The following is a 25,373-nucleotide window of genomic DNA, read 5'->3' on the forward strand; positions in this document are numbered from 1 at the left end:
AGAGTTCTAGTAAGACCTCTACTAACCAAAACTCCCTATGAGTTATGGAACAATAAAAAACCCAATGTTTCATATTTTAAAGTCTTTGGGTGTAAGTGTTTTATCTTAAATGAAAACGACAACTTAGGAAAATTTGATGCTAAATCCGACGAAGGAATCTTTCTTGGTTATTCTACTGTTTCTAAAGCCTTTCGTATCTTCAATAAAAGAACTTTAATTATCGAAGAATCCATTCATGTTGTTTTCAATGAGATTTCCGAAATCACGAAAAATGATCTTGACGAAGATGTTAATTTTGATTCCTTGAATTTAAATGAAACCCCTTCTCCAACTAGCAACTTGGATGCATCCACTCCCGAAATATCCTTACCCAAGGATTGGAAGTATGTAGATGCTCATCCCAAGGAGCTAATCTTAGGAGACACGTCAAAGGGGGTTCAAACACGATCTTCTCTTAAAACTTTTTGTGCAAACGCCGCCTTTCTCTCCCAAATTGAACCCAAATGCGTTGACGAAGCCATGAAAGATGATTCATGGATTATCGCAATGCAAGATGAATTGAATCAATTTGAGAGAAATGAGGTGTGGAAGCTTGTTCCTAGGCCAAATGACCATTTAGTTATTGGTACTAAATGGGTTTTCAGAAACAAGCAAGATGAAAATGGTATCGTGGTTAGATACAAGGCTAGATTAGTGGCCAAAGGTTTCAACCAAGAAGAAGGTATCGATTACGAAGAAACCTTCGCACCTGTGGCTCGATTGGAAGCCATAAGGATGCTCCTTGCCTACGCTAGTAGTAATAATTTTAAGTTATTTCAAATGGATGTTAAAAGCGCTTTTCTAAATTGCTTTATTTCCGAAGAAGTTTATGTTGAACAACCTCCTGGATTTGAAAATAATAGCCTCCCTAATCATGTGTTTAGATTAACTAAAGTTCTCTATGGTTTAAAACAAGCCTCAAGGGCTTGGTATGAGAGACTTAGTTCTTTTCTTATCAAAAATAATTTTACAAAAGGCATGGTTGATACTACATTGTTCATCAAGAATTTTGAAAATAATTTTCTCATTGTTCATATTTATGTTGATGATATTATCTTTGGCTCAACAAATGAATCTCTTTGTGAATCTTTTGCTAAAACTATGAGTCTTGAATTCGAAATGAGCTTAATGGGAGAATTAACATTCTTCTTAGGTTTACAAATCAAACAACTAAGCAATGGCATCTTTATTAGTCAAACTAAATATGCCATGAATTTATTAAAAAGGTTTAATATGAACAACTCAAAGGCTAGTTACACTCCTATGAGCACCTCCACTTAGTTAGAAATTGATGAAAATGGAGAAAGCTTTGATAAAAAAACTTATAGGGGTATGATAGGAAGTTTACTTTACCTCACTGCCACCAGACCAGACATCATGTTCAGTGTAGGACTTTGTGCTAGATTTCAATCAAACCCTAAGATATCTCATCTCAAAGCAGTTAAAAGAATACTTAGATATCTTAATGGAACCACAAATCTAGGATTATGGTACCCAAAATCAGAAAATTTTGAGTTAACAGCTTATGCTGATGCGGACTTCGCTGGCTGTAGACTAGATAGAAAAAGCACATCAAGATCATGTCAATTTTTAGGACATGCCCTTGTTTCCTGGTCATTTAAGAAACAAAACTCGGTTGCTCTATCAACAACCGAAGCTGAATATATTGCAGCAAGTGCATGCTGTGCACAAGTTGTATGGATGAAAAACACTTTAGAAGATTACAAAGTTAGTCTTAAAGATATTCCCATTAAATGTGATAACACGAGTGCAATATGCTTAACTAAGAATCCTATACAACACTCAAGAACAAAACATATTGATATTAGACATCACTTTATACGAGATCATATCACTAATCATGACATAACCATAGAGTTCATTGATACTAAACATTAACTAGCTGACATTTTTACAAAACCTCTAAGTGAAGAACAATTTGATTTCATTCGAAGAGAATTAGGAATGTTGATGTGTCCGAATAGATAAACTTGTTAAATTTTTTTTTGGACCTTATTGAATAATCAACATGTGTTGAAATGTTTTGTCTTCATGATAATATCTTGTCCGAATACATCTCATTATTAGAATTCTATGAAACAGATTTTCTCGTACACTTTCATGAAAAATAAGTTTCTGAAATAGATTTGATGAAGTGATTCATGTGTAATATCTTTACGTATACAATGGATTATAACAAAAAGGGGAAGAAGTATTCAAAGCAATATTATTATGTTTCATGGTATCATAATTACTATGCTTTTTATTGATGACAAAGGGGGAGAAATATATGAATTGATAAACACTGTCATGATTATTATATCTGTGTCATACTTTATCTATGAGTGATGCTATAAACACTACTATGATTATGCCATCCTTGCATCACCAAGAGATATATGAACATGTGCTAAAGTTTGCATTATGCCCTGAGTTGATATCATATCATGTGAAGAAAATGCAAAACTTGCTAGAATATTTCAAATGTGTGCATCATGTAATAGTACTTCACAGCTTTATATGATAATGTTCAAACTACATGATGAATAGTTACAAACACATTCATACAAACTTGATGATGTATGTCAAGCCTTGACATCATCTTTGAAGAGATACATCATGACGAGTATCATGATGGAAGTATTGATAAGTTTAACTGATCTAACTTATCAATACGTCACTTGAATTCTTAGGTCTTGAATTCAAGGTTGACTTATCTCAACTATGGCATATAGACAGGGGGAGTTAAGGATAACTCCATTATCAATTGATTGTCATCATCAAAAAGGGGGAGATTGTTGAATCTCGGATTTTGATGATGAAGTCAATTGTCATTTGTTGTCTAATCTATGTGTTGAGATAAGTGTACAGGATTAACTACGATGAAAGTTAGACAAGCAGCAGAAGTTGCGCCGGAGTCAAGTTCATGATCACGTTGGGAGTTCGAGAGTTCGACGGAAGTTCGGACGGTCGTCGGAGGTTCTGCGAGAACAGATCCGAGAAGTCCAGAAGCTTGCCAAGCGAAGCTCGTCGGAACTTGCCAAGTGGATCGTCGCAAAGTCCAGGAGTTTGCCGAAAGTCCGCAGGAGCATCACCGAGGGTTCATCGGATGATCGACGGAAGTTCGCCGGAAACTCGCCGGAAGAAGCGATTGACGCACCGAAGCAAAGCTGCAGAAATTGTCTTAGATTTAATCGTAGTTAGCACGTTGATTAAGTTAGAAAATGGGAGGTGATCCCATTAGCTTAATCTTGGGGCAATTGGGCCCCTGAAAAATCGAAATTGGGCCGAATGGAGCTAACCATTCGGACCCTGATTGCACCAGGAGGTGCAACCGCCTAGGCCAGGAGGTGGCACCGCCTGGGCTGAGTCTTCCAGCGAGACTGGGCAGTGCAACCGCCCCAGCCAGGAGGTGGCACCGCCTAAGCTCAGTCTTCGAGCTAGACTGGGCGGTGCAACCTCCCTGACAGAGAGGTGGCACCGCCTGAGCTCGGTCTTCGAGCTCTGGCAGAGAGGTGCAACCGCCTCAGTCAAGAGGTGGCACCGCCTGGGGCTCAGTCTCCGAGCCAGACTCAGGCGGTGCAACCTCCCTGACAGAGAGGTGCAACCGCCTGGGCTCAGTCTTCGAGCTCTGCCAGGCGGTGCAACCTCTCCAGTCAGGAGGTGCAACCGCCTGATCTATGAATTCCGGGATTTGATCGTTTTGAGCTCCAAATTTGAATTGGGTTAGGGCCTATAAATACCCCACCCATTCAGCACTGAAAAGATACAGATCCACACCGAATTCCTGATCTTTTTTGTGATTCTAAGAGCTCAAATTTGTGTTAAGTCCTAAAGTTCTCCTCTTTCTGTTCTTCAAGTTTTGAGTTGTAAAGAGATGAGAGAAAGGATCTGTAAAGGTTGTCTCCTGAGCCTGTCAAAAGGAGAGAAACTGTAAAAGGGCAGTTGGCCTTCGCCTATTGAAGGAAGGCCCCTAGTTGACGTCGGTGACCTCGTCGGTGGAGGAAGCCAAAAGTGGAGTAGGTCAAGACTGACCGAACCACTCTAAATCTCTGGTTTGCGTTTATTTTGAGCACTTTATCATTACTGCAAACCACCTACATAGCTTCTGCTCTCTGTGCCTTTACGAACAAGTTTCTAAGTGCTGATCTTTCCGAATCTGCATTCAGACGTAAATCGGTGTTTTCATACGATATTTACATTACAGTTTACGTTTACGTTTTGATTCTGCAAAACTGTCTTCTGCGCTTTTTACGATCGAGTTTCTAAGTTCAGATCCCTTTGAAACTGCGTTTAGACGTAAATCTACGTTTAGGCGCAAAATGCGTCTAGACATAAAAACTGCGTTTAGACGTAAACTGCGCAAACTGTGTTTAGACGTAAAACTGTGTTTTTGACGTAAACTGCGCAAACTGTGTTTAGACTTAAAACTGTGTTTTAGACGTAAACTACTTTTAAACGTAAAACTACGTTTAGACGTAAAACTGCGTTTAGACGCAAACTGCGTTTAGACGTAAAACTGCGTTTAGACGTAAAACTGCGTTTAGACGCAAACTGCATTTAGACGCAAATTGCATTTAGACGTAAACTGTGTTTAGACGTAAACTGCACTTAATCATAAGTTATCTTAGAATCGGCTTTTACATCAAAACTGATTTTTATCTAACGAACGCAGCTTTCGTTTTTAATCGCTAAAAGATTTCCGCTGCACTAATTCACCCCCCTCTTAGTGCTCTCGATCCTAACAATCATTCGTTCTAAGCTTTTGAATAAAATAACTGATTGCTATTAATTTGAACACGAAGCTATTTGGATCCTCCATTTGATTCACATAATAAGAATAATCCACATGATCTTAAAATATTATTTCGTTAAAAAAAGATTAAATATGAAATCATGAATACGTAGAAGTGATAAGCACCAGAATCTTCTTCTTTTTTTTTTCCTTCTATATGTGAACATAATTTAACATCAAATAAATTATAAATAATCTAATAATGTAGGTCAATCAAATTAGTAACAAAATAGTAAGCAAATCACAGTATAAGATTTAGAAGAAAAAAAAAAACCAAAGTAAAGTATATTAATCTTTCACTCTAAAATAATATGATTATAAAAATATCACGCTCTACAGATTAAGTAGATAATATTAATATTATATAAAAATCAAATACTCATATGAGTTTCAAGAAATTAGGAAAAAAATTGAGTAAAAATAATTTGAAGGATCCATTTAGAGCGCATGATTATTTAAACCAGTATTTTAAAAACTTACGATAATCAAAATCAATTTTATTAATCAATAACAGAATCTTTCTTCTCGAAAACTTTTTCCTTTCATGTTACGATCACCCTTTCATATTTGTTTTTCCATCAAACTCATTATAAAGTTAGAATTATAATGTTCTAATTAATTGTATAAATTTCGTCACTTGAGTCAGCACGCAGAGGGAAGCATTGCATTTAACAGTTTGTGAAGGGAAGAAACACCACAGTTACTAAACACTGCTCGATAACCCTTTTTCTGCTACCTCCCGCAGATCCAGTCAATCATGAACAGGTCCGTTGACCGACAATGAAGGCACACACTCTTAAACGATGCTTGGTCTCGAAGAAAAACCAAGCGTCGCTTAAGAGTCGTCGATTCCATTTCACCATCGGCTACAAAAAGCCGAAGACCACTCCAGCTTTCGATGGAAAAATATTCGTAACTTTTTGTCATCCCACGCTACTTCCTCCACTTTAGTCTTTTATCTTGTGAAGACAGGAGAAGAGAGGCGAAGACAGGAGAGGCGAGAAAGAGGAATGGAGGGACTGAGAAATGTCTTATTTGAGATGATGAAGGAAGCCGAGGGAGCGCTGAAGGGCATCAATGATGCAAAACTGGCCTCTAGTTTACGGGACAAGTTGGAGCAAACAAAAGGCGTGGCGGAGAGCATGCAGGGGACCTTGTGGGAGAAGCTACCTCAGCTGCTCCAATTTTCATCGAGGAAGGTAAAGGAAGCAGAGGGAGCAGTGAAGTCCTACTGGGAGTTGATATCGGAGCCCCAAAATGAGAAGCTACCCCTTCTTTCCCAGCTACGGGGCGATGTTGTAGGGTTCCTCGTTGGGAAGTTGGACGGGGTTCTGCCGGCTGCGGCCAGCCCCGAGGCGTTGCGCATCCTGGTTCAACTGGTCCTGGCAACAATCCTGCTGTATCTGACTCTCGTCTTCCTCAGCTACTGCCTCAAAGGAGCTTTCAACACAATCGGCTTTGTAGCCTCCATCGTGATAAAGGATTTCACCTACTGCCTCAAAGGAGCTTTCAAGATGGTTACGTACCCCGCCTCCCTCTTCCGCCGCCGCCGCTGCTTCTTCTTTCGCGAAGCCGGCAAGACAATGAAGGCTCCCGGGAGGAAGGGCCTGCGCATTCCTCGGGCCACCTTCGAGTTTGATCCCAAGCGTTACTTCTTAGACCTCCGAGCCAATGTTCCTGTGGAAGCGCCCAGGCGTCCATCCAAGAAGCTCTGCCTTGGTCTGGTATTGCTCGTTGCCGTTGTGGTCGTCAGTGTTTCGGCTTTGGAGTGAAGTATTTAATCTCCTGCTCTGTCTTCGTTGCTCCGTATCAGTAGTTGTCGTTCTTCCGTGAAGCTCTTGCATGGTCTGGTAGTGCTCGTCGCCGTTGTGGTCGTCAAGATGCGGTGATCCTGTGTTTTGGTTTTGGAGTGAAGCATTTCATCTCCTGTTCTCTCTTCGTTGCTCCGTATCAGTAGTTGCCGTCCTTCCGTGATGTTCTCTGCCCCTTCCCTTGTCACATCAGAAATAAATCTGTTCTAATAGATTTGGATATCTTGTACCGTATCGATCTTATCTCATCTCGTCAATATTGTGATGATAAGCACGAATCAATGCCTCATAAATTAAATGATGACTTGTTGCCTATCATCCAATTAAATACATCTCCATTCATTCATTCATTAGAGTGAGAATCAGCTTTAACCATACATGTTGTCTTGGGATTCTTTAATGCAAGAACTATCGTACCAAAGTGTACCGCTTATATCGAGCGATACGTATCGATCCGATAGATTATCAATACGTGGACCATCCGATATCGTTACAGTGTTACAGTATTACTATTATAGTACTATACAGTATTACTACTATAGTACTATATTGTAGCACTGTTATAATATGAAAAAAGTATTAAATTGTTCAGTACATCATGGTGTACCGCTCGGTACACCGGTACCGTACCGTACCGAGCCCGGATCGAAACGCTGATACAGTACAATACGACGAACCTTGCTTTTATGTATTATTTGAATCATTAAAATGGCATCGGGTAAAAAATGAGGACAATGGCTTTACTTACGAGTACCACAGAATAAATTACAACAGGTGGCCTTATATGAAAATATAATTAGGGCTAATTATTGATTTATTTATATAATTAATTATCTTTAATATTTTGATTTATATATTTTTAAAATTTATATTGAAACATTTAATCTTGTTTCTTCTCTTGTTGACTTTGTTAATAGAAATATCATAAGGTTCACTATTGAGCAAGTGCTAATTTTATCTTTCGTTTATCATTATGTGTGATATTTTTGTTAGTAGAACGGACGATACGAAGAGAAATGAGATTAAATATTTTACTTTCGTAAATAAAAAAATTCTAATATAATTTTTAAAAATACATAAATTGATATACTAAAAATAATTAATTATAGAGGATAATTTATAATTAACTCATATAATTATAACTCAAACATATTGTTTACTACTCGAAAATAAGAAAATCATAGACAAAATTGATTTGAATGTCGTTCTTCATTCACTTCACACACACAATTGTCAAAATTGACTGGAACCTTAATTATTCTCATGTATTAATATACGTGATCTTACAAATCATAGGAAATTAGTAGTGTATTGAACTAATTGGAGTAAAGTCGTTCGTTTAAGACTCTACAAGGTTAGTTATGCAAATAAAACCCTACTCAATAATGTCACGCAATTATTGTACCTGAGGATTCAATGAACCGTACGGAAGTCAATCCACACTGTTTGACTGGCCGATCCGATGGTCCGGACGCTTTCGCATCGAGACGGAGACAATCCAACACAATGCAGCTATTGGTGGGCTCCCCTGTACTGTACCTGAAACAACGCGTCGAATCTTCACCAACCTTGTCTGACCGCACCGAATCTCGTCGATCAGACGGCTAAAAATTAGTCGATCGGCATCATGAGACTCCCACTTCGCCCCCTCCCTCCCATATCGCTCCTCCGGGATTCCAATTGCGTCATCGCCACCATCGCAGACTTCCGATCCCGTCGCTCCCTTCGACACCGAAGCATCGCTTTCCTCGCTCTCTGTGCCTCTCTTTAGTAGATTCGATTCGCAATCTCGAGTCGGAACCGGTGGCGGCGATGGAGAGAGGAGATCGAACTTGGACGTGTTTGGACACCGATCCGAGCGGCTGGGTTCGCTGATTCAGTGTGAATCTTCGTGGGGACGAGTGGGGTCTGGGATCGAGGGGAGATGCGGCGGCAGGCGCCCGAGTTCCGGCGCCCGGCGAGGAGGCGCGTCCCCTGTTGGATGTGGTCGTTACTTGGGATCTCTTTCGTCGTGGGGGTGGTTCTCTTCTTCTTTCAGCACCGCCAGGACCAGCACGCCGCGCCTGTGCAGGTACGACCTCTGCTAGAAATTGTTCCTTTTTTATTCGATTATGAATTGAAGACATTCGTGCTACATAAACAGTCAAAAGAATTGGATCGCGTGATCTAGTTTGTTGGTAACAGCAGTCACGAAATCCGAACAAGGATTACTTATAAGTTCTTTAATTGATGCAGTAGATAGTGAAACCAGGATCAAAGTTAATTAGTAGGAGAGTTCTTGATGAAAACTTGGTGAGCGAAGGAATTTCGTCTCAAACATTAGGTTGGATATCCATGTAGTTGATTCGAAGAAGTTCTTATTTTTCTGATAGACTGGGGGTCTATTTCTTGCTTACGAACAAGTTGATCATGAATCTTCCATTTGAAGCATGAGAATCAAGTATGGAGTTGATGCTACAATGGGATCAGATGCGAAACCCAAGGGAGGACTTAATGAACAATTTACATTCATCTAGTAAATGATTCTCGTGGCAAAAATCAAGAATGGCAGATTATTAACATTTTGATTGGTTTGAGCAACGTGTCCATTACTAGCCTCAGAAACAGGGTGTATGACTCACGGTTCCCATGAAAAATTTGTGATGTTTACTTCGGGTCGAAGATATGAATTTTATGGGGAAAAAACCTGTCGCTACTAACAATGTCATGTAAGATAATTGTTTCAAAATTAAGAATTGTATAATTAAAAGAAGGGAAAAGAAGCTCTTCGGTGACACCATGATCGCATCCTGAGGATGAAGTGCTGTCTTTTTTCTGTTTGTGTCCAGCAAAGCATCAGACTAACTGCCCAAAAAGATTCACTTTTGCAATTTCTGTGCTACCATTTCATCTGAATATGATATCAAAGGACTAGCATCATCAACATGTGAATTAAATCCAAGTTGCATAAGACAATTTTCTCATAGATTTGCTTGGAAGGAGGCTTGATGAGTGCTTGTACTATCTAAAGTAGTATAATTTCTTATGTATTATTATGGTGGCCAAGTGGATGGTTTATAATGCACTTTGGAGGTAGTAACAAAACAACCATTATTGTGGATATGGAATCCTCGTCAACAATCATAACAACTTTTGTATGTGCGACTGTGTGTCCATATGACTTCAAAATTGTTCTTTACGTAAAAATTATTGGCTTAAATAGGTTGTGGATATATTTCTGAAACTAGTAACTTCTTCAAATTTTTCTAAAATTTTACACTCATGGTAGAACCTGATGTCCAGACTACAAACAAGGTTTCTGGAGTTAGCAGTAAACTAACTGTTGCAAAGCTTACTTTCAACAAGTAGTATTAATTATTGAAGCATGCGCACATTGTCTTCTCTATCTTCAGCTATCATTTACCTCCCTCATCAAAATTTTTGTTGAAATGTGATGTTAAAACAATCGTCCGGTCTCTGCCAGTCATATTTGATTGCTAGTTTATTTAAATTGTGTGCTATCTTGATCTTATTATGCTTTAATATCTTGCCAAATATGCATGGTGTCATTTGAAGGATGTAAGTGTAGCATGTGCATCCTCTATCATTTACCTCCCTCATCAAAATTTTTGTTGAAATGTGATGTTAAAACAATCGTCCGGTCTCTGCCAGTCATATTTGATTGCTAGTTTATTTAAATTGTGTGCTATCTTGATCTTATTATGCTTTAATATCTTGCCAAATATGCATGGTGTCATTTAAAGGATGTAAGTGTAGCATGTGCATCCTCTTTCAATTTTCTAGTGGCAGGCTTCTCAGCTGTCTTTTCTTAATTATTTCAGGAGAAGGGCCTGACCAATGAAGAAGTTATGCATATAAGTTTAAATCTCACGCAGGAACTTTTAAGTAGCTCCTCCTTTGCCAGGCAACTTGCTGTTCAGATGACCCTTGCTAAGGCATACGTAGTGATAGCCAAAGAGCATAACAACCTTCAATTTGCTTGGGAACTTAGCTCACAGATAAAGAATTGCCAATGGCTGCTCTCTCAAGCAGCTGTGAGGGGTAAAAATATCACCGAAGAAGAAGCACATCCGATAATCAATCAACTAGCGCAGCTAATATTCAAGGCCCAAGACTTCCATTATGATGTAAGCACCACTATATCAACGTTGAGGAGCCACGCTCTTGCCCTTGAAGAGCGTGCAAATTCAGCAATAGTTCAGAGCGTCCAGTTTGGTCAACTGGCTATGGAAGCTATGTCCAAAAGTCTCCATTGTTTAAGCATGAAGCTAACAGAGGAGTGGTTCAGAAATCCAGCACTTGAAAGATTTTCCGATGAAATGAGGAATTCTCCTCGGCTTGTGGACAACAACCTATACCATTTCTGTATCTTTTCTGACAATGTGCTGGCAACTTCTGTTGTCATAAATTCAACTGTCTCGAGTGCTGACCACCCTCAACAGCTTGTGTTTCATGTGGTAACTGATGAGGTTAACTACTGGGCCATGACTACTTGGTTTCTCATGAATGATTTTAGAGGGTGTACAGTAGAAATCCGAAGCATAAAGGAGTTTTCCTGGTTGAATGCCTCTTACTCTCCTCTAATTCGACAGTTATTTCAGGACAGTTTGAAAGACCAAAGTGGGGAAATGAATTTTAAGGATCTAAGATTTGAGTCTCGGTTGAACCACTTACGTTTCTACATCCCACAGTTATTACCACTATTGGAAAAGGTACTGTTTCTTGATGATGACATTGTGGTGCAGAAGGATCTAACCCCTCTATACACTGTGGAATTGCATGGCAACGTTATGGGAGCTGTGGAGACTTGTCTAGAGGCATTCCATCGGTTCTACAAGTATCTGAATTTTTCCAATCCAATCATCAACTCAAAGTTTGATCCTCAGGCATGTGGATGGGCATTTGGGATGAACATTATTGACCTCATAGCATGGAAAAAGGTAAATGTTACCGCCAAATATCACTACTGGCAGGAACAGAATGCTGATCGGATGCTCTGGAAGGCAGGGACACTTTCTCCTGGCCTCCTCACATTTTATGGGTTGATTGAGCCCCTTGACCGGAGATGGCATGTATTAGGACTGGGATATGACAAAGATATTGATGATAGGTTGATTGAGAGTGCAGCTGTTGTGCATTACAATGGGAACATGAAGCCCTGGCTGGAGCTGGCTATCGGACGATATAAGCATTTATGGGAAAGATACATCAACTTTAGACATCCATCAATTACAGGTTGCATCATGCACTAAGATACATTGGTTCTGACACATGGTTGTCTGGAGATTATCTTTAGTATTCTCATGGTCAAGTTCAGTGTCCATTTTTCAAGCCTTACCTGTTGAAGGAGAAAAGGTCAGGCGCTATGACCAGGCAGCATAGATATACTATATCTTGTAGAAATCAATAATTCATTTTGGAAGATGTAATAGTTGCTTGTTAGATCATACATTTTTGGACCATAGTTTTTCAAGGAAAGTGGATGATCTAGATGGAATTTGTAAAAGAAAGATACACTAGAACCAGTTTTTTCTGTTACTCCCTAAATTCAGGACTCATAATGTTGTAACCTGATTTGATCTATTCCTTTTGCGAGTCTGCATGAATGCCATACCATGCTTATGATCATACCTTTTCTAAAGGTTTGAGTGTCTGTTGAGTTCAATTATTTGCACCATCTCTTGATAAAATCTGAACTTATGAACAGGTCCATTTTCTCACAGAATGGTGGACATAATTGTTCGTTAATTAACATTAGATTTGCCCATTCGATCCGGTCCGTCTAACATATTACTCAAATTGGGTTGATAGGTCTGTCTTATCGTGTTTACATGATTTTATATTATAACTGAAAAGAACTTAAGGGAATCAATCATCATAATTTTAAATTGAAACTATTTACAATTGCGGTATAGGGTTAGGTGACACCTTTTATACTTTATTGGAATTAAATTCTATTTAAGAAAAGAAATGAAGATGAGATTATAATCTGAACTTTGTTTTGTATTCTTGAAACTATTAATGCGAGTTTTATTCAGAGTGATTTTTCGGAAAACAAATCTTCTTTTTTGTCGTTGGACGTTGATGATGCCCGCCGCCGTGTAGAGCTCCCATCGTACTTCCGGCGGCGCATCGAGGACACGCTTTGCAGTTTGCCGGAGCGGAAGGGTGGAGGTGAGGTCGTCATGGTCTTACCAGGAATCAGGCCTTCCTCTGGCCTTGAGTTCTCCCCGTCCCCCCTCTCTCCGTGGCTAATTGGGTGAGGTCGTCACTGTCTTTTGTTTTGGCATAAGGCAAACCAAAATCCATGCATGATCTCAGCTGGAGCTGTCGTCCACCTTCTGCTGGATCGACATAAGAAAATTCAGCACACGGACGAGTCACACAGTCAACTCTAAACCTGCAACACGGAGTAAAAACCGTGGAGCACATTGCACACGCCCACCGGCTGAATCTATCCTCCATGGGCTGGGAACTAAGCGTCCATGGTGGAAGAGCGAGAGTCAAACCAGTTCTATGCAGCTTCCTCGCGGTGATCTTATCCAACTTCATGTTAGTATCAACCGAACAGAAAATATTTGAAAAATATTTTTGGTTATAAGACTATTCCTCCTTACCGTAAAAGGCAAATCATAATGTAGTTGTTAAGGTTTGATCGGTCTTACTCTCACCTCACCTCCACCTAAATCATTGTCGGAACCTGACATAGAAATTTAGAGAGATCACATCAAGAATCTGATATGATATTGATGTTAGGTCGACTCCACGTTGGATACACAAGGACACATCCGACGGATACGCATGCCAATCATTCAGCCAGGAGGTTGGGCTGCTATCATTTTATGCAGGTCAATTATTTTAAGGATGATGGTCTCCGGCAAGATCATGGATGAGCAATTCCAGATCCAGCACAGTGCGTACGTACGTCGCCTCCATAATTGAGCGACAAGTTTAAGTTTCTTTTTTCGAGTGTCACTACATGCATAAGTTAATCTCCTTAAAATACTCACGTAGGGATCGCCTGGTTTATATGTATATTCATTATCCGACGCTGCAAGATCCCTTCAAATCTATCTTTCCACCGGATTGCTTTCTCCCGCAACCAAACCTTTTCTTTTTATCCAGGCCGTCGGCTTCTCTTTTGCCGTCCTATATATTAAAGCAAACAAATAATGAGCCTATCGTCCTATATATATTAAAGCAAACAAATAATAAACTTATCGTCCTATATATTAAAGTAAACAAATAATAGACCTAAATAATGGACCTGTCAAGTTTTTTTTGCCAAGCAAACAAATAATGGATCTGTCGTCTTATATATTAAAGCAAACAAATAATGAATCTATCGACTTTTCTTTTACCAAGCAAACAAATAATGTACCTGTCGTCTTATATATTAAAGCAAATAAATAATAGACATGTCGTCCTATATATTAAAGTAAATAAATAATGAACTTATCAGCTTCTCTTTAGCCAAGCAAACAAATAATGGATCTATCGTCCTATATATATTAAAGCAAACAAATAATGAACTTGTCGTCCTATATATTAAAGCAAACAAATAATAGACCTAAATAATGAACCTGTCAAGCTTCTTTTTGGCCAAGCAAACAAATAATGGATCTGTCATCTTATATATTAAAGCAAACAAATAATGGATCTGTCGGCTTTTCTTTTACCAAGCAAACAAATAATGTACCTGTCGTCTTATATATTAAAGCAAACAAATAATGGACCTGTCGTCCTATATATTAAAGTAAATAAATAATGGATTTATCGGCTTCTCTTTAGCCAAGCAAACAAATAATGGACCTATCGTCCTATATATATTAAAGCAAACAAATAATGAACTTGTCGTCCTATATATTAAAGCAAACAAATAATAGACCTAAATAATGGACCTGTCAAGCTTCTTTTTTGCCAAGCAAACAAATAATGGATCTGTCCTCTTATATATTAAAGCAAACAAATAATGGATCTGTCGGTTTTTCTTTTGCGAAGCAAACAAATAATATACCTGTCGTCTTATATATTAAAGCAAACAAATAATAGACCTGTCGTCCTATATATTAAAGTAAATAAATAATGGACTTATCGGCTTCTCTTTAGCCAAGCAAACAAATAATGGACCTGTCGTACTATATATATTAAAGCAAACAAATAATGAACTTGTCGTCCTATATATTAAAGCAAACAAATAATAGACCTAAATATTGGACCTGTCAAACTTCTTTTTTGCCAAGCAAACAAATAATGGATCTGTCCTCTTATATATTAAAGCAAACAAATAATGGATCTGTCGGCTTTTCTTTTGCCAAGCAAATAAATAATGTACCTATCGTCTTATATATTAAAGCAAACAAATAATGGACCTGCGTCCTATATATTAAAATAAATAAATAATAGACTTATCGATTTCTCTTTTGCCAAGCAAACAAATAATGAACCTGCAAAGCAAACAACTATGATCCTATTTAATTAAATAAGATATATTATAGATATTATTAAATTTTAATTATGATTATTGATCAAGTAGAATTCCTTATAAGATAATCTTAATGGGAGGAACTCTCCTAATAATTTATCCTAAATCCTCTGTTTTCGTTTATAAATAGACAGGACCTCTAGGGACTAAGTGTGTATCTGAATAGTGCATCTGAGTAGCATCTCAGTAATTGAAAGATTAATATTTTTTTTCTTAATTTTTTTCTCCTCTAAACACCTAATCCATCAATCTAGATGGTTCTGAAAAGAATGATCTAGTTCTCTTTGCATATCCTTTGAAAATGGAGTATGATTTATTCTTTTGAATAACAAAAAATGGTGTACATCCTAATATTGTTTAATATTGATAAATCCAATTTATTTGATTTCAATCCGCAAACATGCATAATTCATCATACAGACACAGTAAAATTTCGAAGCACACTTGCAAGCAGAATCCATCCATGGGCTGGGAACTAATTAATTAAGCATCCATTGCGGTGGTCTCCGAGACGGGACGCCCAAGAGTCAAACCTGTTCCTAGCAGCTTCTTCGCGGTGATCTGATCCAACTTCTCAGCCATCTCTGGACTGAGATGGTTCCTCCAGTCCCCGGCTGCTCCTTTTCTGTAGAAAGATTCCGTCGTCATGATACCACCAGGGCTGATTCTGCGGTTCTGTTGCACAGCTAAATCTCTCAGGTTCCCAAAACTACAGAGGCTTACGATCTCCGCTGGCACGCCCACCCTAAGCTCCTCTTCGGTGAAGGGGCAACCCATGAACTCCGCCAACCTCGTCAACGTTCCTGTGGGATCCTCCAACATCTCCTCATACTTCAAGAACAGCACCCTCCCCGGTGTCTGTGTCTTCTCGTTCCAGTAGCCCAAGGCATGCTCCCATATCGACCCGCATGGCATGATGTCATCGCAGAACATGTCGAACATCTTCTCGAAAGGAATTACCTCGCTCTTCCCCATATTCGTTACAATCTTGCCGTGGAAGTGCCACCGAGAGACCAACGTATCTTTGGGCTCCCGGCAAACGTATATCAGTCGGCAACCACAGCTCTTGATCGACTCGGGTAGCAGGGAGAAAGGTAGGTGGGTGCTGATAAGGCGAGGATCGCTCGCGGCGTCGATCTCGAAGAGACTCTCGAGGCTGCCGGCAATTTCGTCGAGGAGTGGCACGCACTCATGGGGGTTGAGGTGGTGAAGAGGATGGCAACCGAAGGAGTGACGGGTTCGGGTCATGGTGGCGAAGGCCCAAGCTTTGAGCCAGGTGGTGCCGGACTTGGGGTAGCTGGCGAGGAGGATGTCGGTGGGGCGAGACTTGAAGTATCGCTGTGCGTTCATGGTGCCCACCAGGAAGTACTCCGACATCCAGACGCCTTGGTACTTTCGGAGGCGCACCGGTGACATGCCTTCCTCGAGTGGAAGGCTGGAGACGAGGTCGTGATGGAACTCTTGGTCAGTCGGAAGGCCTTCCTCTGTGTTCTCCATCACCTGCTTCTCTCGGAGGTGCGAGGGCAATGGAGGAGTTGTGTCACCTACTCTTATAGACTTTGGATTTGGGTTCTCCTCTCCATGGTTGATTATCCGGTTAATTGTTTATTACACAGAGAGGGCACAAGTTTCACGTCGTTTGATTGGATTATCGAGAAATGACTTCATAATTTCGGCACACACATGATTAAATTTGATACATGATAAACAAGTAATATGTTTATCTATTTGTCGATCCGTCTTATACATGTATTGACACATGCATAATTGATCTACTTTGATTGATATAGATCGGATATCTTCCTATGGTTGTGCTCCACAAGAACTTAGTACCCATCATACAGTGAGTATCAATCATTACATTGTCTTGTTGTTATTGTGTGTCCGAGTCATGATGATATGTTATAAAATGATAGCTAATTTTGATATGATACGACGACATGTATAGGTCCTGTTGATGTCAGGAATATTAATACAGCGATTCCATTTGGGATCTACGGAGTTCTCATTCAGTGTTGATAGATTAGAGATATTACTATATCTATTATTATGAGTAACATAAGAGTTCTTTCTATCTATTATTGGGAGATTAAAAAAAAAAAAAAAACTCATAGACTGTTATTGGACCATTGTTGGGAGAACAAAAAAAACATATCAGAATGATTCTTCGTTTCATCCGCTTTTGGAGATATGCACCAATATGATGTCCAAATATATTTGATGTTGCTGATGATATACATAAAGAAAGGATTCATATTACATAATCTTTCTCAAAACATATACAAAGGTAGTAGTATAATAAATACAAAGGAAATAAATTAGAGTCAATCATCATATGGCCATAATTCTCGAAAACTAACCTTAATAGCACAAACCCCAAGTCCATACCATAGGGTTTATATTAGGTCGAACTGCTCATTACAATTCTGGGATAATAATTCTAGAGCAGCCAAAAAGGGCTCACGTGCTCGGCGCATTCGTCGGAGTGAGGGAAGGAGAAAACGGGATGGGCTGCAGTACCGGGTCGTTCATGGGCTACAGAAAGTGGGCTGCTGAGTCTTCGGGACACAGAGAACTCGGTCTACGAGCCTTGGGCCACCACGGCCCATTACTTGGTTTAGCTGAACTTGCATAGCCATCGGTCCATTAAGCGACACCGACTATGCGCAAGCCGGCCCACTGGATATGAGTCGAATCCGAGCTGCGTGCTCGAGGTCGCGCCGGAGCAAGCCATCGCACCCAAATTGAGTTAGGCGACAGGCGATCGGTTGGCTGAACGTGATCGAGTCTGACGACCGGTCTGACTCGGGTCAGACCTATGCCGGATCAAATCCAATGTCAATCTAATTCAGTTTTCCTTTTTTTTTTCTTCACAAAAAATAGAATGAACAGATTAAAATTTCAATCACACATAGAATAATTCAATTAAAATAAAAAATATAATTTAATAGTATTCTAAAACTATCTTTATGAATTAAAATATTAAAAATCAATAATTCTATATTAGAAAATTTATGAAAATTTCTGATAATCTTTCTGAGATATAAAAAAAAAGTTATGTAGAAAAAAATTAAAATAGATAATACCCAAAATGAAATTATAATGATTATATATCCATGATTTTTATATATTTTGATCTTTAATATCTAAAAACATTTCTAAATATTTTTATATATTTTTTAATAAATATAAAATAGGTTTTATATTATCTAGATATAAAATTTTAAAATTTATATCATAATAATAATAATTAAGAAGGAGAGATCGGAGAACTTACCTTCTTCGTCTCGTGCCTCGGAGTCTAATGAGATAATTTTGAAATAAAGATTTGATTTCTATTTCCTAACTTTAAAAAAGTCGATTTAGATTAAAAAAATTTTATATCAATTAACCATAAAATATAATTAAAAAATAAATATTCCACTTGAGATGAATATTCACTCATTTTTTAATTAATTTTAAAAAATATTACGAATTTCTAATTTTGAGATAACTACACTGGTTGTATTTATGGATAATATTATATAAAGAATATGTATGCACCCTTGATTTTGTACTTTTGTTTTGTGATTCACATATCATATGCAAAATTAAATTATTATCATATTCGATCAGTGTATTATTATTAGGTTTATCTTTGACCTCTATTCCCTACTCAATATTTGTGCTAATCTAAAACTATTTTTACGTATCATGATATAGATTATTTGCTGATAGCATAGTGAATTTTCAAGTTAGCGGAACAACGGGAGGCGAGTATTGGAGAACATCTGAGATAAGATGGATAGTTAGATAATTGATAAATATAATGAATATTTGTACAATTATATTATATATAATTATAATTTTTTAATGAAAATTCATTGAATTTCTCGACACTGAGTTAATTCGTACTGTAACGTGACACGTCTTGCTTTCCAAAACATAGAGGAACACCGATCACTGAAGACGGAGGCAATAAGCAATAGTACCACAATGCAATGCGGTTGTTAGGTGAGACATGTCCTTGACTCCCGAAATCAAGCGACAGAAATGTTCAGAATAGATCGACTGCCCACCAGGATTCACAAGGTAACCTGTGAGTTCTAGTTCTAGGATGGTGGGAGAAGTCTAGTTTGATACAGGGGAAGCTTTTGCTTGCGTTTAAAGGAAAGGAACATGGCATTCTTCTGGTTTACAAAGCAACAAGTGCAAATGCTGACATATTTTGATCGTTGCAAAGATTCGCGAAGGTGATCAGTGACAAGAAATTTTTAGCAAAATCATCATCAAGAAAGGTTGCGTTGATCACAAGTTCATGCACCTAACTTCGAATGCATGAATGCTTGAAACTATACGTTGTATGTGTTTGTTGTAGTAATTCGTTTTACTTTTTTTACAACATTACGGATCAAATATCTTATTCTTTCCGAGTTTTCTTCTCTGTGTAAAGAGCTGAGTGCGTATGGCGACGCATCTCTGTCACTTACCTCGCTTGCCACCACGGAAGAGGTTGCTTCAGTGGTTGAACAACCACTCGAGAGCTACATTTAGTCATGTCCAAAAATTCAATCCTAATCTTATAGATCACCTCTCCCACGATTCATTAATTGTCAGAACCATATGTATGTGCGTGATATATATATCTTCTGAGATCCCACTTCCAGCCAGATAATAGTGCTGAAGAAGATGATGCCAAAGACGCATGAATTTCTTCTTGGGGCCTCCATTTTGGTGGCGTCGTCGTCGTTCTTTAGCTCCAGGTTGTGTGCTTCGGCGTTGACGAGCGAGGAGTTCTCCATGCAGCTCACGCGTGCGGAGCTTGTGCGATTGGCAGGATATGGAGAGGAGAGGATCTCCTCCGTGCTTGTCGCCGGCACCCTCCTCTGCGATGCATGCTTGAGGCCAGGATCCGACCCCGTCACCTTCCCTGTTCCAGGTCACACAGCCTTTTCTTCTTCCTTTATTCTATTGGTCCTGAAACAGGGGATCAACCATTGTATAATCGAACAGTATGCAGACAAACAGTTATGCGATGTTTTAGATGCAATAAATATATATATCATGAACTCGAAAGAACCGAGCTAGTGTTTATGAATACACATGTTCGATCTAGTTTCCTTTTTCTACTAGTGGTGTTAGACATGATGATCTTACTTCTTTCATGATCTGCACACGAACATTCCAAATTTCTTCAGTCCATGGAAGCTACACATCCTCATTTTTAGGAGTTTCATTCGAACATTTTTTGCTTGAAGATAAAGAAGTATTTTCATCTGTTGGGTGATCCTAATTAATAGGTCAACGTGGTTAGTGACAACTGAAGCAGCAACACATTTTTTTGGTGTAGGAATACATTAGTGTCTGGATTTCTCCAATCTTGAGATGCAGTATATATGAATCTTCTTTTGTTCTTGAGGTTCTGATCTGAATTATAGATTATTCAGTGGCTTTATGTAAAAGTTAAGCTTCCTGATCGAATAATCTAATGCTTGATGTAACAGGAAATCCTTTTTCTTTTCCCCTTCCATTTCTCCGGAATATTTGATGATGTCTTTGTTTCTTAGAGGGTACGGCGACTTGGCTCTCATGAGGTGTAATGTCTTTGTCACGGTTACCTCTTCGATGTTCATATATCCAAAGAAAAATGATATAAAAATTGAATTGTGGGCCAAAGACGAAAACCAGATGGTTCAAGAGTTGACTAACATCGACATTGCTGCGTGGTTGAAGGCGCCAGAATTGGGGTGGGATGCAGAACAAATGGGGAATCCACGAGGAAGACTAACTGGACATGTGGAACGACGGACGAGTTCGGAGAGTTCTTGGTCGATCTGCCCTCCCATCTCCATGCAGCTCCGTGGCTGGAGGAGAGCTGCATGGTGAGGGTGCTTCTCATGCCCAAGGAGTGCCTCTGCCGATCCAATCCCGGCATGGTTTTCCGGGATCTAAAGTTATCTTCAGGAGGAAACAGCATCCGCGTCTACTCTGCTGGAACTTTGCGTTGCAGGTCCGAAGTTGTCAGCGAACAGTGTTCGCAAGAGGGAGAAGACGAAGCGTGAATGCCATAAAAACAGATTGGGCTCCTTGTACTGTATAAAGTACTCTTTGATTTAAGAACCATGCATGTATGTGATACGTACGTCAGCTACGTAATGTCGAGTATCACGTGACATTTTTCTCTTTTTTTTTTCTTCTTTTTTCATCTGATCCAACACTTTGGAAGACGATTTCGACCAAAGACCAGCTGGTGTTGGTCTATTCATCGACTTCAAGAGTAGTTGCACCTACCCTGATTTATTGGATCGCAGAGAGATGGGTTTGATCACCATTTATGTCAAGCCTGAGTTCCTCTTATCGCAGCACATGAAGAGAAGCATTAATAGTGGTTGGAAAAGCAGCTGTGCCACCCTAGAAAGCTTCATGAGAATGAATCCTTTTGCAAGCTCACCTTGAGTAGGGAGATCAAAAGTTGCTGTCACAAGTCTCAAGTGTCGTGACACTACAACCGGTTCACCAAACTACATTTATGCATTTGTCAATCCCAACACCAGCATTGCCCTTTCTTCTATATATATGTCCATCGTCCACTGTCCACAGAACTTCGTTTGGGTACCGCTTTACAGCCTAGTGTTTTACTCTAGAGAACATGGATCATGGCCTAATGTAAACCATGCTCGAGAGCTGTTCGTTCTTAAGGCAGTCTTCGTTCGGCCATGGCAATCTCTTGTGTCGCATTGATCGTGATCTTTCTTTTCTATTTTGTGCTTAAAACCATTCTTTCTTACGATTAAAGTTCATTGCTCTTTGTATCTTTACCGATCTCATTTATATACCATTAGTCCGATTACAATATGTTATCATTCTCTAAAACCCATTAGAAATGCTTAGATTTTGTTTCTTCATGTATTCGTAGATGGATAACAGAGATTCTAATGGTGAAGTCACGTTCATTGTAACGAGATCGGAGCCAGTGAGAGTGCACCCCGTTGAGGACGCCGGAGATGGCGAGTTCTACTTCCTGTCGAACTTAGATCAGAACGTTGCCGGGATCATGAAGACGGTGCACTTGTTCGCGGCGGCGACCGACAGGAGCACCGCCGACGTCGGCCGGGTTCTGAGAGACGCCCTAGCCAAGGTGCTGGTCCACTTTTACCCCTTCTCGGGGAGCCTCACCATCAGCCCGGAGGGGAAGCTCATCGTGAAGTGCGACGGGCGGGGTGTGCCGTTCGTGGAGGCGGCAGCGGAGTGCGACATGGAGGTGGTGGGGGACATCTCCATCCCTGATCCTGAGAAGCTTGGGAAGCTCGTCTACGTTGACCCTCGAGCCAAGAACATTTTGCAGACTCCTCTCCTCACTGTGCAGGTGACGTAAATGCCTGTCTATATATGACAGCAATCTTCTTACCAGTACCAGATGAAGTTGATTAATGATATGGATCACGTTTATATGGCCATCCAGGTGACGAGATTCGAGTGCGGTGGGTTCGTCGTGGGACTTGCCATGAACCACTGCATGGCAGACGGGATATCAAGCGTCGAGTTCCTCCAGTCGTGGGCGGAGACGGCCCGCAACCGTCGCCTGTCCCGGGCCCCGTTCCTGGACCGTACTATACAACGAGCTCGTCACCCCCCAAAGATCGAGTTCCCCCACCACGAGTTCGCCGAGCTCGAGGACGAATCGAACCTAACGCAACTCTTCGAGTCCGAGCCAAACCGGTACCGGGCCTTCACCTTCGGCTCTGACGAGCTGGACCGGCTCAAGCTCATGGCCACCGTTGACGGATCCTGCACCTGCTTCGTGGCCCTCTCCGCCTTCATCTGGAGATCCTGGACACGGGCCCTTAACATGGACCCTCATCAGAACACCAAGCTTCTGTTCGCGGTCGACGTCCGGCGTCGGTTCCAGCCGCCGCTCCCGGTGGGGTTCTTCGGGAACGGGGTCGTGTTCGGCTGCTGCTTGTGCGAGGCCGGCGAGCTGCAGGACAACCCCGTCTCTTTCGCCGCCCGGTTGATCCAGGCCGCCGTGCGGAACACGACCGACCGGTTCATTCGGTCCGCGATCGATTACTTCGAGTCGAACCGGGCTAGACCGTCCCTGACCGCGACGCTGGTGATCACGACGTGGACCAAACTCAAGTTCATGAGCTCGGACTTCGGGTGGGGCGAGGCGGTTCAGTCCGGCCCGGCCGAGCTGCCGCACAAGGTGGTGGTGTTTCTTCCTCAGGTCAATGGAATGAAGAGTGTAACGGTGGTCGTGGGATTGCCAGCTTCATCTATGAAGGCCTTCCAAGAAATGTTGGGGCTGTAGTTCGAGTCGAGCACCAAAGAAAGATAGGAGCATGTCAAAGAAGACCACGCAATCTGGAAGCTTATGACCGAGTCTGGTGTTTTAGAACAACTGCAGATAGTAAATAAAAGAAGAGAATGAAGGGAACCTTATCTCAGTGCACCTGTGATTGTGAAACTTGCAATGCCGAAGCTGGTGGAAATGTTTGTAAAGCCAAAATGTAAAGAATTTAGGTGGTTGATGGTGTACCAAACCCTATGTGCACAACTTACTCTTGTGCGTCTCTATTTCAAGTGATCAAGCTGTAAGTTACTATGGGTTCATAGATCTAATGTTTATGTGGCATAATTGATGAGGCTTTAAAGCTCCGAATCCCCTGTAACCGAGAGCTCTGTATCAGCATCCTCGGTATAATGCTGTAACATGATGCATCAGGATAAGTCAACTTGACTCAGAAGCCGCCGCTTTAACTCTCTGCTCAACGAAAAGACTGAACCCAAAATGTCCACGGAAAAGTTGAGCGGCAACGGCCGGAAGACGAGCGCGACGGAGTCGGTCACATGGTGGAGCGGCTCTGGAAGCGCCGTCCATTGGGCGGTGGCGGGGTTGCAGATACAGTTGTAAGGGAAGACGGGGAAGAGGCCGCGGCAGGCGACGAGGCCATTGGAAGAGAAGACTTCGGTGACGTTTTCGGGAAGGAATGTGAACGTGCGCATGGGAGTCAACTTTCAGGTGAGTTTGCATTAAGATTACTGAGCCATAACAGATTATAGAACCAACTTCAAGCATCCACCAAAGCTAAACTTCAGAAAGAAAATTAATTTCTAGATGAGAGCTTGTTCACATGTCTTGTACATGACGCATCGGTTTGTGTTGAAGTTGGATAATGCCATTATGATTGAGCTTTCAGTGATGAGGAGTTCGGCATTGGCCTGCCATCTCCGTCCCTTTGATTCTTCTCCTCTTCGCCATTCTGGAAGACATGCAAGCAAACAAGTCAACATAAACAGGAATGAACATAAACAAATCAGTGATACAAGCCATGGAAGAAATCTGACAACAATTATGTTTCATCCGAAATGAATACCGAATTCCTAATAAAGCTTTATCCGACATTAATTCTTTTGCAAAACCTATTTTATATAAATATAAGAGAACAAAATTAAATGATACTTACCTATACTGATCATTCAAGCAAGCTAAGTTGCAAAAGAAATAACATTACATGATAAGAGAAAAGGAAAACCAAATAGCCACAGAAAAGAAATCATTGGACTCGGTTTCAAGTGGAAGTTTACGTTGGCATCTTGATTGGGCTCAGGATCCGCCATTCTCATCGACATCCTTGCAATCTCGGACGTGGCGGCGTCCCTGGACGAGGGATCGTCGCCAGCGAGCTCCTCGTACGCCGCCTCGAAAGCCTCCTGCCAGAACCTCGGCAGCCGAGCAATGCGGCTGTGGACGTACACGTCCCACATATGCCTCACCACCTTCTCCCTCTCCTCCATCTCCTACATCACACGAGCCAAAACAGAAGAAATAAGAGATCACGGCGCAGAGGAACCGAAGGCAAAGCCATATTATAGTTTGGAGGAATGGCGGACCAGGACGTCGAGGTCGCCAAATACGGGAGCGTCGGAGGGGCTGTTGGCGCCGCCGATGGACCACTTTAGGGTGACGGTGCCGGTGAGCATGGACCAGAGAGCGAGGAGGAGGATGGCGGCGCAGACCCACAGCTTGTACCGGCCCTTGCCTAAGAGAGGGAAGGGGGAGGGGCGCTTGGGGGTCGCGGAGATCGAGGGCAGGGAATCGCCTCCGTCTCTCATGTCGTCTCAGAAATGGAGGCGGTTGGAACAGGACAGGTCAACACCTTTCTCTTTAATACAGCAGAGAAGCCGCAATGAGACGAGTAGCAGAGGGAGGAGAGGGTATTTTCCTCTTCTTCTTTTTTTTTTCTTTTATATATGTCTTAAT

At 40.8% G+C, this 25,373-nt stretch overlaps 5 protein-coding genes across 5 annotated transcripts; 3 read left to right on the top strand and 2 right to left on the bottom strand.

Moving 5' to 3' along the window:
* Positions 1-8,293: 8,293 nt before the first annotated feature.
* Positions 8,294-12,286, top strand: LOC135635719 (hexosyltransferase GAUT11-like). Its single transcript, XM_065147001.1, has 2 exons — positions 8,294-8,716; positions 10,467-12,286. The coding sequence occupies exons 1-2, from the start codon at positions 8,570-8,572 to the stop codon at positions 11,895-11,897; spliced, it is 1,578 nt and encodes a 525-aa protein (XP_065003073.1). The 5' UTR covers positions 8,294-8,569; the 3' UTR covers positions 11,898-12,286.
* Positions 12,287-15,483: 3,197 nt separating this feature from the next.
* On the bottom strand, positions 15,484-16,668 carry LOC103981436 (flavonol 3-sulfotransferase). Its single transcript, XM_009398165.3, has one exon. It carries the CDS (start codon positions 16,625-16,627, stop codon positions 15,614-15,616), a length of 1,014 nt encoding a protein of 337 aa, XP_009396440.2. The 5' UTR covers positions 16,628-16,668; the 3' UTR covers positions 15,484-15,613.
* A 3,057-nt stretch (positions 16,669-19,725) lies between these two features.
* Positions 19,726-21,292, top strand: LOC103981437 (uncharacterized). The gene is made up of 2 exons (XM_009398166.3): positions 19,726-20,048; positions 20,843-21,292. The coding sequence occupies exons 1-2, from the start codon at positions 19,799-19,801 to the stop codon at positions 21,169-21,171; spliced, it is 579 nt and encodes a 192-aa protein (XP_009396441.1). The 5' UTR covers positions 19,726-19,798; the 3' UTR covers positions 21,172-21,292.
* A 419-nt stretch (positions 21,293-21,711) lies between these two features.
* On the top strand, positions 21,712-23,767 carry LOC103981438 (omega-hydroxypalmitate O-feruloyl transferase-like). Its single transcript, XM_018824497.2, has 3 exons — positions 21,712-21,852; positions 22,026-22,475; positions 22,572-23,767. Exons 1-3 carry the CDS (start codon positions 21,826-21,828, stop codon positions 23,418-23,420), a joined length of 1,326 nt encoding a protein of 441 aa, XP_018680042.2. The 5' UTR covers positions 21,712-21,825; the 3' UTR covers positions 23,421-23,767.
* Positions 23,768-24,203: 436 nt separating this feature from the next.
* On the bottom strand, positions 24,204-25,259 carry LOC135635829 (uncharacterized). Its single transcript, XM_065147188.1, has 3 exons — positions 25,004-25,259; positions 24,698-24,910; positions 24,204-24,372 (listed from the first exon to the last, which is right to left on the bottom strand). Exons 1-3 carry the CDS (start codon positions 25,223-25,225, stop codon positions 24,292-24,294), a joined length of 516 nt encoding a protein of 171 aa, XP_065003260.1. The 5' UTR covers positions 25,226-25,259; the 3' UTR covers positions 24,204-24,291.
* Between the last annotated feature and the right edge of the window lie 114 nt (positions 25,260-25,373).

This window comes from Musa acuminata, chromosome BXJ3-4, assembly GCF_036884655.1.
Source record: "Musa acuminata AAA Group cultivar baxijiao chromosome BXJ3-4, Cavendish_Baxijiao_AAA, whole genome shotgun sequence".
Lineage (NCBI taxonomy): Eukaryota > Viridiplantae > Streptophyta > Magnoliopsida > Zingiberales > Musaceae > Musa > Musa acuminata.

Bases quoted from the DNA above. Each gene is read 5' to 3' on its own strand.
- LOC135635719 (XM_065147001.1), top strand. From the start codon at position 8,570: ATGCGGCGGCAGGCGCCCGAGTTCCGGCGCCCGGCGAGGAGGCGCGTC. The intron at 8,717-10,466 runs GTACGACCTCTG...TAATTATTTCAG, and splicing joins AGCACGCCGCGCCTGTGCAG to GAGAAGGGCCTGACCAATGA.
- LOC103981436 (XM_009398165.3), bottom strand. From the start codon at position 16,627: ATGGAGAACACAGAGGAAGGCCTTCCGACTGACCAAGAGTTCCATCAC.
- LOC103981437 (XM_009398166.3), top strand. From the start codon at position 19,799: ATGATGCCAAAGACGCATGAATTTCTTCTTGGGGCCTCCATTTTGGTG. The intron at 20,049-20,842 runs GTCACACAGCCT...GCGTGGTTGAAG, and splicing joins CGTCACCTTCCCTGTTCCAG to GCGCCAGAATTGGGGTGGGA.
- LOC103981438 (XM_018824497.2), top strand. From the start codon at position 21,826: ATGGCAATCTCTTGTGTCGCATTGATC. The intron at 21,853-22,025 runs GTGATCTTTCTT...ATGTATTCGTAG, and splicing joins TCTCTTGTGTCGCATTGATC to ATGGATAACAGAGATTCTAA. The intron at 22,476-22,571 runs GTGACGTAAATG...ATGGCCATCCAG, and splicing joins CTCCTCTCCTCACTGTGCAG to GTGACGAGATTCGAGTGCGG.
- LOC135635829 (XM_065147188.1), bottom strand. From the start codon at position 25,225: ATGAGAGACGGAGGCGATTCCCTGCCCTCGATCTCCGCGACCCCCAAG. The intron at 24,911-25,003 runs GTCCGCCATTCC...CGTGTGATGTAG, and splicing joins TTGGCGACCTCGACGTCCTG to GAGATGGAGGAGAGGGAGAA. The intron at 24,373-24,697 runs GTAAACTTCCAC...CATGTCTTCCAG, and splicing joins AGCCCAATCAAGATGCCAAC to AATGGCGAAGAGGAGAAGAA.